The sequence below is a fragment of the Crotalus tigris genome, unplaced genomic scaffold (genome assembly GCF_016545835.1).
Source record: "Crotalus tigris isolate CLP2741 ecotype Arizona unplaced genomic scaffold, ASM1654583v1 scf7180000017588.1960692, whole genome shotgun sequence".
Lineage (NCBI taxonomy): Eukaryota > Metazoa > Chordata > Lepidosauria > Squamata > Viperidae > Crotalus > Crotalus tigris.
In genome coordinates this window covers 362,518-380,940 of record NW_024096494.1, presented here as the reverse complement: position 1 = coordinate 380,940, position 18,423 = coordinate 362,518, and the positions used below count along the sequence as shown (strand labels likewise).

The following is an 18,423-nucleotide window of genomic DNA, read 5'->3' as shown; positions in this document are numbered from 1 at the left end:
TTATCCTCAGGTTAATAGGATATTGGAAGGAGGGGCTATTAAACAGGGGGATTTTAAATTGCAATTGATTACTTATTATTACATTTTTAAGATTTATATGTTATTTATAGCATATAAAATTATATGCAAAGTGACTATTTCCACAGCTTACAGTATATTAGGGATTTGTTTCATACCTAAATATAAACAATAAAAGCTGCAGCCAGAGTAACAGAAAAAGATCAGTTTAGCACATGTAGTTAAAACATATTAATATAACAAAAAGCCTACGATGTTTCTTTGTCCAGTACTGAAATACTAGGGCTTATATTTCTAGCAAAGCCTCCAAAATCCAGGTCAGGGTCTTGGGTCGAATAAAAAAGTTATGAATAAATTTGACTGTCTCTTTTAAATTTTCCCCTCTTCTCCCCTACTTTATGTCCTGGTTAAGTTTCTAAAGCCATGATTAATGACAATAAAACAGAAATAAATATGGAGAATAGATATTCCCTACACTTATCCAAAACAATAAAATAAATTCCTCACCAGGGCCTCAGTGAAGCTGAGGTCAACAGAAGGCACTTTGGTTGTAAGTCATGGCGGTCATTAAGTGGGTTATGTGACCTGACTCAGTTTTATGACCATTTTTACAATGGTTGTAACATGAGTCCCCGCAGTCGTTAAGCAAACCACGTGGTAGTTAAAGAGAATCCATTTTTTCAAATGGACATTTTTTGCCAGAACATGGTGGTAAAAGTGAGCCAATTGCCAAGCACCCAAAATATGACTTTATGTGTGTGTGTGTGTGTGTTGTGTCAGTCATAACTTTGAGGAAGAGTTGTAACTAACTATTTGGGAGTTATTAAGTGACTGGTCATTGAGCAAGGACTACTTATGTTAAATTCCTGCCTACCCTTCCTTCATTTGGAAATCAGCACAAACAGAACATTAAGAATATTTACCTCTCACTTTTTTTGCAAATAATGATTTCAGGCTTGCTCTCCACATTGGGGGCGGCACTTCCTGTCATCGTGTCAGCAGCTGGCATGGCTGCAGGCCACCTAGGAAGAAACACATAAAGCAGTACATTCATAAAAAGCTGGGTGCTTTGTCCCGTGATTTGCAGCAGATACTCTTTTATATGTCTATATGTACAGACAATTGGGATTTATTCAATAAAATAAGGTGAAAATAAGATCCCTAAATTCATACCGTTGCTCATCCCCCTTCTTCGAAGAGCAGTTTTTGAGATGCTATAATTATTCAGTAGTTGTTTAGGTTGCTTTCTATGAAAACACTTTCCCCCAACTTGGTTTGTTCTGGGTGGTCCATTGTTTCACTCCCATAATCCTTAGCACAATCATATCTGGGGCCCACAGACTGGAAAAAAAGCTTTGTTAATTAAAAGCCAGGGATAGTGATTAGGCTCAGAAGAAATGTTAGAAACAGAATTATTAACTGTACTGTCACCAATGTAGAATTTTGTTTTAGAAAACAAAATGCAATTTAAAACAATGAAGATAAGACAGTAATCAACAATTGATTAGGATCATGTGGTTTTTGAGGGTTGTTTTTTTTTAATTCAGCCGCCCTTCTCCCCATTGCTTCTGGATCCTGCTCCCCTGCTGGAGAGCATTGGAAAGTTTGCTGCCAACACTGACATAAAGGGGTCTCATTTCAATTACAGTTGTAAAACTATGTTACTGAGTTCAGTCTGTTTCTTCAGACTCAGAAACTAAACAGATTCTCAGCCTGCCCTTTGGGAATTAACGGAAGAGGACACATTGGGAAAAGGGGCATTCAAAGAGATATTGGTGCAGGCTAGGGCAGTTGATCCAGAACCCAGGTTAAGCAAGGAACCCATCTCTCTGTCTCTCCTCTGCTTGAATTAACTGGCTGAACTCTGGATGGAAAATTGACTACTGTACTCATGGATTCACCTGAACCTACTTCAGTATTTAGCTTTCTGGGCTTTGTTTTTTAAAAAATTAAGGTCTTATACTTTACTTTGTCTGTATGTTTCAAGCAGAATTTTAATCTGCATTTTATTTATGAAATTTATCTGTCATCTACATCGTGGTTCAAGGCAATTGTTTGACTCAGTAAATACCTCTAGGTTATAATACAAGCTGTCTGGGCCTATACCAGCTGTTCTCAACCTATGGGTCGTGACCCCTTTGGGGGTCGAACGACCCTTTCACAGGGGTCATCTAAGATCATCGGAAAACACATGTCGCCCTCTTGGCTCTCTCTCTCTCTCTCTCTCCCTCTCCCCGCCTGGGTACTTCTCCAACCAGGCTGGGCGGAGCGGCCTTCCTGCCCGCCCTCCCCAGCCAGCTGGAGCCGGGCAGGCCGGCGACCTTCGGAAGTGAGGCAAGGACAGGCGAGGCGCGCTGAGCCCCGGGCATGGTGGGTAAGTGGGTGGCGTCGGTGCGCACTTGGAGAGCCCTTAGGGTTGGGGTCACCACAACATGAGGAACTGTATTAAAGGGTCGCGGCATTAGGAAGGTTGAGAACCACTGGCCTATACAAAGGACTGGGCTACCTATAGTATGTTGATACCCTATAATTCCATGGGCGGTAGTTGCCCTGTAAGCCAAAGGTCCAACTGAACTGAAGAATTCCTTCCAAAAATGCTTGGAAGCGATGACTGCATCTTGCCAGAATTTCCTCTTTGCAATTTGAACTGGGAACTGTGAATCCAAACAAAATGATGCTAAGTCCTCGCTTATTGATGGTAATTGGGACCAAAAAAACTCTGTTGCTAAACAATGTAATCATAAGGCATGATGGCAGTTCTGGCAGTCCCAGTTGCCACTGTTAGGTGAATTCTGCATGATTGCAGCATCCCACAGTAATGTGATCACCATTTGCAACCTCCTGATGGCTTTCCCATTGACTTTGTTTATGAGAGAAAGCAGGGAAAGTTGCACATGGTGATCATGTGACCGCAGGAGGTTCTGATGTCATAATTGCAAACCAGTCACCAAGCACCTGAATCACAAACATGTGACCACAGGGATGCTGCAACAGCTACAAATATGAGGACCACTTGGTTAGTGATTTCATAACATTCAATTGCTGAATGAATGGCTGATAAACAAGGACTATCTGCATATGTTAGAAGGAAAATAAATGTCAAAAACGCAACTGTTCCAGCATCAATTGTGATATATAGGCAATTTTAAGGCAGCAATGTTCTTGTCCCTTTCTCTCACTTTTTCTATGTGGAGGGTTGGGTCCTCCCTTCTTTTATGTGGAAGGATCAGATTGCATCTATTCACTAGCATAATAAATGACATCATATTAATCAGTGTGAGATGTATCTTTGTGATTTTTTTTTCTATTTTCCTTGCTAAAGAGAATAGAGTTTCCAGCTATCCTTTGGTGGGAGAAATATGAATGTAACCTTCAGGAAAAAATGCCAAAGAAGCTATTATGTAAACATTGGATTAGACCAGAAAGAGGTGAGAAAGTGAGAAAGAAGTTCAACATTGCCTTGTCTTGATTCTGTTTACTATAGGTAGGAAGGGGATCTCTCAGACTTTATAACAACAGAGGAATGATAATTGCATCAATCTTTCAATACCCATTTATATCTACTCTACTCTCCCTAAAGCAGTGTTTCTCAACCTTGACAATTTTAAGGCATGTGGACTTCAACTCCCAGAATTCCACAGCCAACATTGCTGGCTGTGGAATTCTGGGAGTTGAAGTCCACATGCCTTAAAATTGTCAAGGTTGAGAAACACTGCCCTAAAGGGTTGCAGAGATGCGTTTGTGTGTAAATCCAAATATCTACTGAGCCAGAGAGCCTAGGAAACTGCACCTTTATAGGACCTTGACAGAATTTCATCTGTCTCATGGTTATTAAAAGGCTGGATTACTCTTCAGATAACTAATTGGAGAGAACATGGGGGAGTTAATTTAGCTCAAACAAGCCCAGACTTTCTTGAAGCTAAAACTAATCTCTCAAGGTTAGATGACTGACTCAGATAACTTGGTTTTGGAGTCCTTCTTTACCCCTCAGCCCCAAGATCTAGCTAAGTATGCTGTATGAATGAACCTGGATGTAATCTAGTAACAGTCAATGTTATGAACTCATGATTTGCTACTCTGGAGAGGCTACATATGTCTTGCTATTTTGTCAGTGTTTGGAGAGCTGAAGCTGCCAAGCAAACCTATTAAAATGCCATAGATTGAAAGAATATTTTTTGTCCAAGTGACAATACAATTCATAGTACAGCATCTTTTACAGAGCCAGACATTGCTCAAAGGGTAATTTAATTCTTGTGGATTTTCTGCCTGATTGCTGAAAGTGTGCCATGAGTGTTTTTTAGCTATTGAATGATTGGCATACTGTTGGGCTAATTGGGAGAAAATGCTGTACTCAGGAAACTCTACCTTCTTTTGAAATCTCCAATAGCACAAGAGGGAGATTGACAGACTCCAGAGAATAATTTAAAAGACATAATAGAATATAGAACAGAATAATAGAGCTGGAAAGTCTTTCAACAACTATGGCAATTCCAAGAAACAACAAACCCACTCTTGCTTCGAAACTTCTCAACAAAGGAAATAACGCTATTTCCCAGGATAGTCTGTTGCTGTATCTAACAATTCAAACTGTTCAGAATAGCCTTCTCCAATTTAGTGCTGTCCAGATGTGTTGGCATTAGAATTCCTATTACTCAACAACAGGGGGCCCAAATCCCCGGTCCATGGACCAGTACCAGGCTGCGGTATGCCAGCAACCAGGCCCCACAAACAAGCAAAGCCTCATCTGCAAGATGCAGGCAGCACACAAAATCATGCACTCTCCGGTCCGCAGAAAAACCTCTCCCCACAGAACTGGTCCCTGGTGCCCAAAAGGTTGGGGACCTCTGCTCTAACAGCCTGTCCATAGCCGGGGTACCAAGAATTCAGACAAATGGATTCCCAGCATATTTGCAGGGCATCATATCTTGAACCTTGTATTTGAAGAAAACATTTCCCAATTCAGCATTATTCTTCTTGTCATATATTTTAATAAATCAATAAACCTAACAAAAAAAATTCTCACATATATACATTTCTCAATGACCTGCAGAAGAGCAAAAATCTGCTTTGCCATCCCTCCATCAGCATTTCCAGAACTTTATCCACTAGCACCTCTAGTACCCTTTCAATCAGAATTTAGGCAGTTTCCCAGGTATACTTAACAGAATCACTTGTAATATTTGCATTCACACCTGCTACCTTTCCTTTTGGACAGGAGAACAATAACAGCATTCTTCCAATTGACAGACACAGATGCACTATTCACATACATGATAAAGTTGCACAGTTACTACTCCCTTTGAACCCTATTTTAATCTCATAACATTTTTCTGGTGTATCATGTGCAGACCTACAATTTTTCAACATATTCACAATGTATGGCTTTTTCATTCATTCTGGTAGACTCTTACATTTATACTTTTATTATAATTTTGTCTACTTTTCCCTTTCTTTTCTGCCTACTTTTCCCCCCAATGATCCACTTTTTTTACCACCAAATAATAGTCCATCTAACATTCAAAACCTCTCATTACGCTTATATCCTATACTAATTCTCTTAATTTTGTTATTTTTAATATTATTCTTCCTCCGTATGTGCACACAGATTCATACTCAAGTTATGTATTCAGGACAAATCCCAAAACAATGTGATTCTAAACAATCACTTTTGCTAAGCAGATATGTGCTAGTCACCTCTCCTGTTTATTTTCGAGTTTCTGAATGGGCCTATCACTTTTTCCAACTCTCCTACATCATCCCCATACATCCTTTCATATCATATAATGGGATAAATTTTCCCTTATTCATTCACCATATTGTACAATTTTCCCCAAACTCATCCCTGATTTGTTCTCTATCACCATTCACTGGAGAATAACATAAAATTATCAAGAGACTTCAGACTCCTACTGTCATATGCATTCACAAGTTACATTGCAGCAACTCATACTTCGACACCTTTATTTGCTTATTCTGAAATTTATATGCCATCAATTTCATTTATATGCTACTAATTCATAATAAATGAAGGTGCCATAGAGATGGCCAGAGACATTAGTTGAGATGGGTGGCTATGAATAAATGAATGAATAAACACACAAACAGTTCTACAACAAAACACAACTCAACATTGAATAATGTAGCAGTAAGATGACTGTTCAAGTCCAAAAGTCATTCTGGAATAATTTAATCTTAACTGCCTTACAGAAGGCTGGCAAGATAGGGTCTACTCTAATATATATTCTAGCATTGGTGCTATAACATAAAAGCATTGTCTTCTCCCTTTGGCCCTCCTTATCTCAAGAAATAGTAAGATTTCAGACTCACAAAACTGATATCAGCTTTGCAAGGTAGTTCATTCAAAAAAGCAAATCCAGAAGAACTAGTTCTATTTTATTGTACTCACACTGTCCTCCTACATTACTACAATCATATATTCTCCACATCTTATCTCATCACTATCATGGTGGGATCAATCCTTGGCTCCTCCAGAAATTGATTTCCTTGGTATCCTGCAAACTAGGGAATTTCCTTGGATGGTAAGCCCTTTCATTTATAATTACACCTCCACTTCACTTCTCCGCATGTATTTATCCATTCCATGCCGTATCTTCCACAAACATTAAAACAGAAAAACAGTAATCTATACTATATAGCTATATAGCAGACATGTCAAACTCGCGACATCACGTGACGTCGTGCAACGTATCGGGAGTTTGCCATTGCTGGCAATTGGGTGGGTGCGGCTTCCACGTGACGCGTCTGGCCCGCAGGCCAGCAGTTTGACACCCCTGCTATATAGTAATTGGAATATACCACATTTGATCCATATGTTGTTTTGTTACATTTTCTTTTCTTTTTTCTTTCATTTCACTTTAAGAAGCAAACAAGCACACAAACAAACAAAAACAATAAAATAAGTTATCTTTGAGAGGAAATCAGCAAACCCCTCTTTGAGGATTATCAAAACATACAGTACTTTGTTAATGCAATCTCGTGGTAGCACAAGAAACATGTTGGGAGATTTTATGATGATGACAGCAATGGCCATTAATCTGAAAGCCTTGGGCATTTTGTGATATTGTTTGATCACCAAGAAAGGCTCCTAATGAGCTCAATTCATTCCTAGGACAACAGAAGGCAATGTGCCTTGTTGCAAAGGCCAAGGATGAATAGGATCTCTAAAGATTTTCTGTGGAATAATTGGTGCTAGCTGAGGCCACAGTTCCCTTGTTCTTCCTAAAGTTAAGTTCTATTCTACAGCTACAGTGGAAAGGGCTTCTGCACCACATTCACTGCAAAGGAAGGGAAAAGGTTCCTGCCCCCACTTTGCTTTGAAAAGCAGCCCTCCACCTCACCCCCTTCACTGCTTCTCAAGAGCGCATTATGCTAAACCCATAAGCCAAAATTGAGGATGGGAGGGAGGGAGGGAGGGAGGGAGGGGGAGAGAGGAGGGACTTTTCTGTGGTAGGAAAAAAAGTTCATTGTCTCTTACACAATCCTTTTGGAAGGGAGGAATGACCCTGAAGCCTCTGAAGCCCATGAGATCTTGCAGAACCAATCTGGAAGACAGGCAGAAAATAAAAGAGTGCAGCTAGTACTTCTTCAGGCACGTTTGGACACAGAAAGAAAGTCTCCTCTCAGGAGTCCAAGATATGAAAGGGTGGAGAAGTGGGGATAAGGGTGAGCTTTCATGGGGCTCCATCTCCCATGATACCTCACAACCCCCTAAGTGATGTTTGCAAATCAAGAGACTGATGATCAAACCCATCCAACTACATTTTTTACCCTGTATCCAGAAAGCTTCTCATCTAGAATCCCAGTTTATTTCTTATAAAATGAGACAAATTATACCGGAGACAAATTCCTTGTGTGTCCAATCATAATTGGCCAATACAGAATTCTAAAAATCTTAAGTAAGTTAGTAGCTCCTATCCCATTACAGACAGAAGGCTAGGGATGGGGAATTTAGCATATTTAAGATCATTTTTGGGAGGTTCATATCAGAGACAAAATTTGAACCAGGGACCCACAGACCCCTTATCAATTGCACTAAGCTTCTGTTCTGAGAAAAAAGAGGAGAAAGTCTGCAGGGGACCAAAAGGGCATGTGAGCTTCCAAGAACCTAAATTTTGATCAGGGGCAATGCAGTGGCCATTACTACAGGCAAGGGTTGTTAAGCCTCTTCATTCAGTAAGGTCATAACTTCAAACAGTTGCTGAGCAAGGACAATCTGTATGTATCACATTCATTCAAGATAATATTCTACTAGATCGCACCAGATTGGAAGGTTATAAAATAGTTTGCATATATGCATCAGAACAAAAATAAGAAAGTTTCTTTAAAAACAAACTTTGCTGCAAAAACAAAGATCCCCCATATATTTTTCCCTATAAGGTGAAGTGGTAACATGTAGTTAATATAAATTCTTCTTGAAAGAATATAAGCCTTCTCTCATACTCGTAAAAGACTTGACTGTTTCAATTTTTTTTTCTTGCTTGGTCTCTTCAAAATTTTAATACATAAAGGGATTTGTTCCATGCAAGTTTATTGTTTCTAAATGCTTTTTAGTGCTCAGTGTTCATTTCAGAAAGCCTGCATAGCTTTACAGCTACTTCATATGTTCTGACTGCAGCCCTGAGATAAAACTCAGGACCAAGCAAACTCTCCATCAGATGTTTGGAAGGGAAACAATTTGCAAAGACAAGAACAGATAATATCATGATGGAGAATCAAAGAAAGAGCAGACAGGTGGCCTATCACCTTGGGATGGTCCTCTGGCTAGCTTCCAAGGGATATCAATTGGCAAGAGGGGAGGGGGGTCAAGCCACAGCTGGATCCTCTGAGCAGCACAATAGTCTTAGGAATGTCAACCCTGTCTTGCAAAAGAGTAGGCACACAAAGCACAACCATCCAGAAGGAATACAAGAAGCTAAGCAGCTCTCTGATTAGATGGATGGTGGGAAGGACACTAAGCAAGAAGAAAACTTCAGAACAGCAAGTGGCTGAGCACAACCCCTCACAGGCACGCCTGCTCTGGATTCCCAGGGCCCCGTGATCAAGCACTTCCTCTTGTCAGGCAGAAGAAGACCCAGTGATGACCCTTTCCTTCCACACATCAGCTTCTGCCTGGGTTTGTTTTTTTTCCCCCTTCTGAAGAGGCGTTTGTTTACTCTCCTATCACTGGCATGCAGGAAATAGCCTTGAAATAAGCTGTAATCACCTTTCACCAGCAGTTGCTCTTTGACTGCTTTTCTAATTTCAGTTCTCCTTTCTTTCCTTCTTTCTTATCCTGATGAACTAAATCCTTGGATGGATTACTTTTCTTTCTAAGGGAAGAATTTCTCTGGACACTTCCTGGCGAGGCTTTTGGTGTGCATGGGGCAGGTCCTGGCTTCATGTTATTTTCTCCACCCTCCCAATATGGAATTTTGGTCCCTAGATTGAACTTCAAGGCCAATATCTCCAGCAAACATGGTTTTTGGTGAGAACTGCAGAAAAACATATCAGGAAAACACCAAGTATAGGGGAAGGCTATATGTAGTGATCAGACAAGAAAAATGAGATTCTTTGAAGACAGCTTTATTTTCCCACCGGCTCAAGTTTTTTTTAACTAAGAAAAAAAAAAATCCAGTACTGTATGTTTAAAAACAAAACAAAATAGTATAGTTTTTTTGGGCAAGTTTGGCCAAGAAAATGTTCAACCAGGCAGGATCTCCTTTTCTATTGCTTGCTATGTATTTATGCTCCAAAGCAAAACTTTATTCAAACCATTTCAGCTTTACTGAGCGGAGAGATGTTCCCTGCATTTTGTTATGAGAAACACACTGGAATAAAGATATACAATCTTTCACAGTTTAAATATATATATTTACCTAAAAGAAAAATCATACTGAAAACAGGGTTCTGTGAAATTTGTTTTAAGAAAACAAACAAAACAAACTTGTTTTAAGAAACAAAACTGGTATCTATTTCAATTACTGCCAATCTTTCCTTTACCACCACCACCCCAAATGAATAAAGGCAATTTATTTTATGATTTATTAATCAAATTTATCTCACCAAAGACGACTCTGGGCCTTGCAAATTAAAAAACCTCTGCAATTGGCATAATTAAACAGGCAGGAAATTCATAGATCTTCTAAATATAATGAAACTATGCACAATATTGCATCAGTTTTCATAGAAATCAGATGATACGTGATGGTCCAGAAATGAATGCATTTTGTTTTCCATTGGTACAAATCCAAAGTAGTGTTGAATAGAAATAATACACTCCTTATCAAACATTAATAGTCCACTTAAACTGACAATTAAGCCAACAGGACTTGTGGAGTTATATCATAAACAAGTGGATACCAATCTGGGAAAGGCTGAAGACAGCATTTAAAAACAACAACATATAGACCAGTGGTCCTCAACCTGTGGGTCGGGACCCCATTTGGGGTCGAACGACCATTTCACAGGGGTCGCCAAACAAGGCTGTCCGCCAGTTTTTTCCCCTTTTCTTTGGCCACGCCCCTGGCACCCAGTGATGCATAAGTGGTTGGGGGTCACCACAACATGGGGAACTGTATTATGGGGTCGCGGCATTAGAAAGGTTGAGAACCACTGATATAGACAATGTGAAACAGGAATTTGAAAAAATAATATACGTGTTACATCTAATTCACAATTAAAAGTTAAAGTCTGCTCTGAGTTATCCATGTTGGCAATTGCAAGGAAACTCTTTTGTCTCTCCTTTTTACAATCTTCCTATTCTTCTGGTATTTCGTGGTAATCTCCTATCCCTAGCCCTGCTTTGCTTTCAAGTCCTGTCCAGATCCACAATGACTCTGTGGCTTCTCAGGACTTCACATCCTGAAGTTTTTTCCAGTGGAAACTATGGGTAGTTCATTTGAGCAATCTAAAATCCCCCATCATTTGACCTGCATCCTCTTTTTCTATTTACAATGAATATAGCAATCAGTCATGTATGCCTATGCATGTGTGTTTTCCATAACTACTAAAAGTTACTGATCTCTATACTAAATGTTCTAGAAGATAGGCCCATATAATGTCTCAAAAATCAAAAAAATAAGTGCTACAGAAAGAACATTAAGGACATGTTGTGGATCTGAAAGGGCAAATTCTAAACTCTCTCTGCCCCCATAATTGCAACCCATATTATTGGTAGTTTAATAGTGCAAATAGTTTCAATCAATTCTTGTAAACTATATTTGATCTATAAAATACAGAAGACAGAATATGAAGGAGTATTTCAGTCAAAAGCATTAGCTCCATTTAATATTTTTATTAAAGTGTGCTATGAGATAAAATACAACTAGAAACAAAAGTTAGGAAAGATAAAGAAGAAAGAAGTGCAAAGAAAAACGAAGAAAAAATTGTGATTTCTGACTTTTTTAGTGCAGTAAAATACACAAAAAAGCTACAACCTCAATCTTTTGCCTTACATTTACAATTATTTCAAACCATTTCTATAACAAAGTCACTCTAGTCATCAAAACCTAAAATCAAAGTTTCACTTTTTCAGTTTCGATCACAAAAACCAGAAGCTGTTCCAAGTATTAACAAAACTAGGTAAATTCTTCTATTTCATTAAAGCAGTCAATTTTGCCATCTCTGCCCACTCCATCACTTTAACTTCAATTCTAACTACTATTTTAGAATGTCTGTTGTTTATTTTTATTGATGGAGAACAGAATATCTTTGTTCAGGAAGGGCCTCACAACACTGCATTCTTAGAACCAATACACCAGTACATACTTCTGTTGGTTCCTGTCAGATTTCCCATCTCTTTTAACTTAAACATATGAAATGGAAAGATGGCATGCCACAAAGCAAAACCGCAGCATCCAGATCAATTTGTATTGAAGACTGTCTCTGGGGCTCACAGATAATATCAGAAAGTACAATCTGGAGGTGGTATAGCAATACTTAGCTGGAGGTTGGCTCATCTGACCAGAAATAGAGAAAAAATTAATTGGTGTGGTAGAGCCTTTTGGGGGGGGGGCTATTTATTTAGCGTACAATGATGTACAATGTCAGGGAAATCTACAAATGCTAGACAAAGTGCAGTCCAGCAGTCTAATTGCTAGTTCATTCTGTTCGGCACTTGCGTGTCTATCCTTGGTGAACCGCAGGGGTTGAACTAGCTGACTTGCGTTGCTTGTGCTCCTGGCTCTTCTGGGCTCTTCCATCAGTCTCGCCTCACTTTGCCTTGTGTGGCATTGCTTCATGTCTGCCCAGGTCCAATGCCAGCTTCTGTTCTCCACACACACAAATGCAGCTACCCGTGTTTCCTTGAAAATAAGACCAGGTCTTATATTAATGTTTGCTCTATAAGACGCATTAGGGCTTATTTTCTGGTTAGGTCTTATTTTGGGGAAAATATGGTACTAAATGTGTCCATCTGGCTGACAATCTTAACTGGGGCTTATTTTGGGGGTAGGGCTTATATCACAAGCATCCTGAAAAACCACGCTAGGGCTTATTTTCTGGTTGGGTCTTATTTTCAGGGAAACACAGTATGTTTTTCCCATCAAAGTGGTACCTATTTATCTGCTCACAATATTGCATGCTTTCAAGCCACTGGATAGGCAGGAGCCAGGGAGCAGCGGTGGAGCTCACTCCGTCTCACGAAGCCGGGCTCAAACCACTGGAGTGCAGACTATTTCTGGCCAGCAGTTCCAGCATCATTAAGTAACTGGGTCATTGCATCCCTTCTATCTTTGGGTGGGGTGGGGGCAGAATGAGAGAAACAGACAGGGGAGAGAGGACTAGAGACAGTTACTGGTAAAACACATCAGCTTATCTTTCAGTAAGTGGATGTTTATAAGTGTCCATTTCCAGCAGTTACTGAACACTAGGGGACAACTATATTGAAAGAAGCCCCCATGACATGCTCTCAATGTTCCAAATATCTATCAGTGTAAAAATGTATTTATTCCAGCATTTGTATAGTAGTATGAGAGCAGAAAGCCTGCAGAATACAATCTTGCAATCTCCAAAGTTGTTCTCAAACTTTACAGTGCCAGAATTCCCTAAGAAATAGTATATTAATTTGTGTGTCCACCATGATTACATATTTAGGAGTGTAAAGAGACATGGAATTAAAAATGGGAGTGTTCAGTAGATGAATGTCGGTGTAAGTCAATTTTGGCAGCCATGCTGTATTTTTGTAGATTTAAAATTACAATTAAACAATCCAAGTATTAATTTCATGTTTACTAAAAATATATGGTGCTTTTCAGGGAAAAAAATGAAAAAAAATTCAGATAACTGTTAGAGAGATGGCGGTTAAAATTCTATTGCTATTGTTCAGTTACAACGGTGATGAAATATTTCATCACATCATCACTTGAATTCTACAGAAACAGATTTGTTTTCAACCTCAAGATTAATAAACAATGAAACTTTTTTAAAAGTGACAAATGAGACAACAATAAGCATCAATGAACAGGATGGATATCCAGAAGACAATATGCTAACAGGAAAACCAGGAGTAACCCTGGATTCCCATCAGGGAAAACATAAGCCCAAACTCCTTCCATCTCATCCTTTTCTCTATTTTCAGCACTTCCTGTGGTAGGGAACCATACACAAAACATACTATGTTCTGCGTGCAGAAGTGGGGGTTTCCCTTTAGGAAGCACACACATAGGTCAAAATATCCATTTCCTCTATTATCACAACAAAAAAGACTTGACCTGCATTGTCTAGTATCAGAAGGGGCAGATCCAAAGTTTCCCAGATGAACAAATATTTTAGCTGGTGGTGTAATGAAAGCTGTTGGTTTTAGGAAACCAAGAAAAGCAAAGCAAAAATATGTATATGCAGCAAATTTTTCTTCGATCACAGGAAGGATCAGAATTTTAATCTATGGATTTATCTGATTGTGTATTTAGATAAAATGGGAAGAGATAAAAGACATCAAACTACTATTTATTTATTTATTTCTAAAATTTATATGGCGCCCAATCCCGAGGGACTCAGGGCGGCGTACAAAATTAAAACAATAATATAACGATAAAACAGTAAAATAAGTACATTCATACAGCATGTCCAATCGTAACCCCCCCCCCCGGGGACATCAGCCCCAGGCCTGCCGGAACAGGAGAGTTTTAATGGCTTTCTTAAAGGCTGGCAAGGTGGGAGTAGTTCGAATCTCGGGGGGAAGTTGATTCCACCAGGTCGGAGCCACCACAGAAAAGGCCCTTCCCCGAGGGCCCGCCAGCCGACATTGTCTGGCCAATGGGACCTGAAGGAGGCCCAATCTGTGGGACCTCACCGATCTCTGGGAACTGTGCGGCAGTATGCGGTCCTGTAAGTAACCTGGTCCTATGCCATGAAGGGCTTTAAAGGTGATAACCAACACCTTGAATTGCGTCCAGAGACCCACAGGAAGCCAGTGCAGCTCGCGGAGGATAGGTGACATGTGGGTGTACCTTGGCGCGCCCACAATCGCTCTCGCGGCTGCATTCTGAACCAACTGCAGCCTCCGAATGCTCTTCAAGGGTAGCCCCATGTAGAGCACATTACGGTAATCCAGTCTTGAGGTGACAAGGGCATGAGTGACCGTGAGTAAAGCCTCCCGGTCCAAATAAGGCTGCAACTGGTGCACCAGGCGAACCTGGGCAAAGGTCCCCCTGGCCACAGCTGATAGATGTTCCAAATTTAGCTGTGAGTCCAGGAGGACACCCAAGTTGCGTGCCTGCACTGAGGGAGGTAAATTTACCCCCCCCCAGGACTAATGATACTATTTGGCCCTATCTATTTCATTATATCCATTATTGGAAATATACACCACCAAACATGACATCATGAAAATTGATCACTGTAGTAGGGCTACCTAATGTCCAGTATTCTCTGCAGTATGGTCAATTTAGCTTTTTACACAAATTGTTCATTAACAATTCAGTAGGATGCTCTCCTAATTGGGATTATTTAATGTTTTAGTTAGATTACAACTTTCATCAGTCTCAGCCTTGTAACCTAACACATCTGAAAGACAGCAAATTAGAGAGAAACCTTCAATGATTTTGAGCAAAAACTTACCTACTCCAAAATGGGTTTAAACTTATCATCTAAACAAAACAAAGCTGAGCTAATAAACGTGTTTGCTTACAGTTGTCTCTTGTCATGAGAAACATCATCAAAGATCTTCCAATCTTGTCCTGTCTCTCTGCTAGCTGGTTAGAATTTGTTTCTCCCCTACTCCCCTTTTTTCTGTCTTCTCTATTGACATTTAGACAACACTAAGGACATTATAAGGGAGACTTATTTTCTCTGGTGTTACTTTCCCAACTTTGTACCCTGGGGAAAATGCCACACATATGTATGTATGTATGTATGTATGTGTATGTGTATACACACACACACACACACACACACACACACACACACACACACACGAGGTCTGTAGCTCAATAAAATAATTGAGTAAATATCTGTCTTAGACAGCTGGAGATGTGCACAATGGCCCAATCATGCTAATTTGACTAGGCAGTTTTGTGCATCCTCAGAAAAGTATAAAATGGAGATACTGTAATGAAACCAAAGGGGAGCAATGTAAGCAAAGCACAACCTAATCAGAGGTAACACAACAAACCAGGATCATTCTATTACAAAAATTAATCCTTTAAGAAGATTAAATTCTTATCATCTAGAATAAAAATAAAGGCTGTCTTGAGTTGAACTGAACATCCCAGTGATTCTATGACCACATTTATGCAGTTTTATTGACATCAGTATTCATGTAGTTTGCCAACACCACCTTTTATGATGTGGTTTTGATTTCCCAGTTTGGCTAAACTGCAAATGCTCTTCCAAGTACAACCAGGTTCAACCCTGCTCAACTTCCAAGTCAAACAAGACCAGCCAGGTGCTACTATTTGTTGAGACTTCATAAAAAGTAAAGAAAGACAATCTGGTCATTGTATAAGTCTGCATTGGTTGTTGATAGGATGGGGGAAGAAGTCTGCATAGTTGCACATATGTACTCATACTAACATCTGGTATCCAGGTACATGTCATATCAACATTTGGTTTTTTTGTTATCAAGGGATAGAGAAAGGATATCACAATACAGTTCCTACTCCCTATTGATCCTGAAATTTCCAGCTGCAAAAAGGAAGGCAATGATTGCAAATTAAGTAGTAGCAGCTAAGAGACACAAAAGTCCCCAAGCACAGAAAACTCCAGTTTTAAACAATATCTTTATCTTGTCTCAGCTGGTCACTGTAACTCTCCCCCCCCCCCGCCCAGGCAATCAGATCTCAAAGTAATGTCTAAAACGACCTAATGCAGCCACTTTGCTAAGGTAGGAAATTAACTGGATCAACTGATTGCTTAGCTCAGGGGTGTCAAACTGCCGGCCGGTGGGCCGGTTTCATCATACCAAAGCAGCACCCACTCCATTGCCAGCAATGCAAAAGAGTCGTGATATGTCGTGACACGTCACGTGACGAGTTTGACACTCGTGGCTTAGATCAACTGATTGCTTAGATTCAATGCTGCCTAGAATTTTATGAACAAATATAGATTACATTTATACTAACATATTACAGGTAGTCCTTGACTTACAACAGTCCTTTTAGTGACCGTTCAAAGTTACAACACTGAAAAAAGTGACTTATGACCATTTTTCACACTTACATCCATTGTAGCATCCCCATGGTCATGTGATCAAAATTCAGATGCTTGGCAACAGTCTCATATTTATGAGAGTTTCAGTGTCCTGGAATTACACGATAACCTTTTGCGACTTTCTAACAAGCAAAGTCAATGGAGAAGCCAGATTTACCTAACAACCGTGTCATTAATCTAACAGTCGCAGTGATTCACTTAGCAACTGTGGCAAAAAGGTCATAAAATGGGGCAAAATTCACTTAACTGTTTGCTTGAATCCATTTTTGTTTATATACCACTCACTCCAATAGATCCAAATGACTTACAAAACAGTGTTGGGACAGTGCAATGGCCAGGGACACTCAGGACCAATCATAAATTCAGCACCATTGTAACTTTAAACAGTTGCTGAATTAATGGATATAACCCAAGGACTATCTGTATTAGTTCTCCATTCAAAGAACACCTAAACTGCAAACCTGTTTCTTAAGTAGAAAAGCAGCTACATCCAGCACAATCATATCACCTCAACTCTGAATTCCCATCTTTAGAATCAGAAACAATTCCATCTGGTTATTTTTACATTGTCCTCCCACGTCCAATCTACGAGCCTCTAGAGATAAGTGGAGAGTCTCAAAAAATCTAAACTTCAGCTTGCAGAAAAAAAAGTACAGCTAAATATCAAGTAGAAATGCTAAATGCCAAACCTGTGAATAAATCTTCCTGTGGCTTCATAAGCATTAAATAATATGGAAGAGAAATAGAATTGCTCCCAATTCCCAAGATTTCATGTGCATATCTCTCAGTGTCACCTTCTGACAGCAACCAAATAAATAATAGAAGCAGTTGGAAGTAGGAACTTCCTGTCTCTAACATTCAAGTGCTCCAAGCCAATGGTAACAAATGTCACTAAAATATCTAGGAATATCAACAGGGTTGTGCTCCCTGCCTCTCCTCCAGAACATTGGGTGACCAGAGCAATCTTCAGCCAACTATGCATCTGAATCCACATTGACAAGGGACTGGATTACCTCTTCTCAACTCTGGCAACTTACAAGATATGTGGACTTCAACTCCCTAGCCAACCAATCTGCAACTTGAAGTCTATGTATTTTAGAGTTGCTAAGGTTGAGAAACACTGGTCTAGATCAGGGTGGGGACTATGCCCTTTTATGACTTATGGACTTCAACTCCCAGAATTCCTGAGCCAATCATGCTAGCTCAGGAATTCTGGGAGTTGAAGTCCACAAATCATAAAGGGGCTATAGTTCTCCATCTCTGGTCTAGGGGATCAAAATGAAACCAGTTAGAAGGGTTAGAAAAACATACAGATTGCAAAATAGACCTTTTATCCAGGAATGTAAAGGATTTGATATTCCACAAAATATGTTGGCTTCCCAAAAATATGTATGCATATAAAAACTCAGTAAACATACCAATGAATATGCAAGAAAGAAACCAAGACTTTTATATAAAAGAACTGAACGTGGTCGTGCAATCCTAGCCAGCAGATCTTTAGTACTAGCAGAGAATGTTCTTTGTATTTGATTCCAGATCATAACACGCAGAGAAATATCCCCTTGATAAACACTTGGAAATAATTCAAGACAGGAGAAAGGAAGGAAGGCTTTGCTGTTACTTACAAGCATCTCTTTAAAAACAAAGCAATCCTAAACTGTTTCTCAGAGTTTGAAAGGTGACATAGCATAAACATGCTCTCTGACCTTTTCTGAAGGCTGACCATATTTTTCTCAGCCCAGCTCTCTCCAATTGTAT

The 18,423-nt window shown here is 39.7% G+C and overlaps 1 protein-coding gene across 7 annotated transcripts in view; it reads right to left on the bottom strand.

Moving 5' to 3' along the window:
- The window catches only part of DENND2A (DENN domain containing 2A), a 65,874-nt gene that overhangs the window by 35,653 nt on the left and 11,798 nt on the right, over nt 1-18,423 (bottom strand). For 4 of the 7 annotated variants that reach the window (XR_005558943.1, XM_039361945.1, XM_039361895.1 and 1 more), the window contains exons 2-3: nt 7,514-7,580; nt 942-1,040 (exon numbers count right to left, since the gene is read on the bottom strand). Coding sequence is in view for 6 of the 7 variants with exons in the window: in XM_039361945.1 (XP_039217879.1) it covers nt 942-1,040; nt 7,514-7,580 (166 nt within the window). In the remaining variant the exon portion in view is untranslated. Of the gene's footprint in view, nt 1-941; nt 1,041-7,513; nt 7,581-9,241; nt 9,605-18,423 lie in introns of those variants that run through there. The other 3 variants (XM_039361925.1, XM_039361918.1, XM_039361934.1) reach the window with 2 other exon arrangements.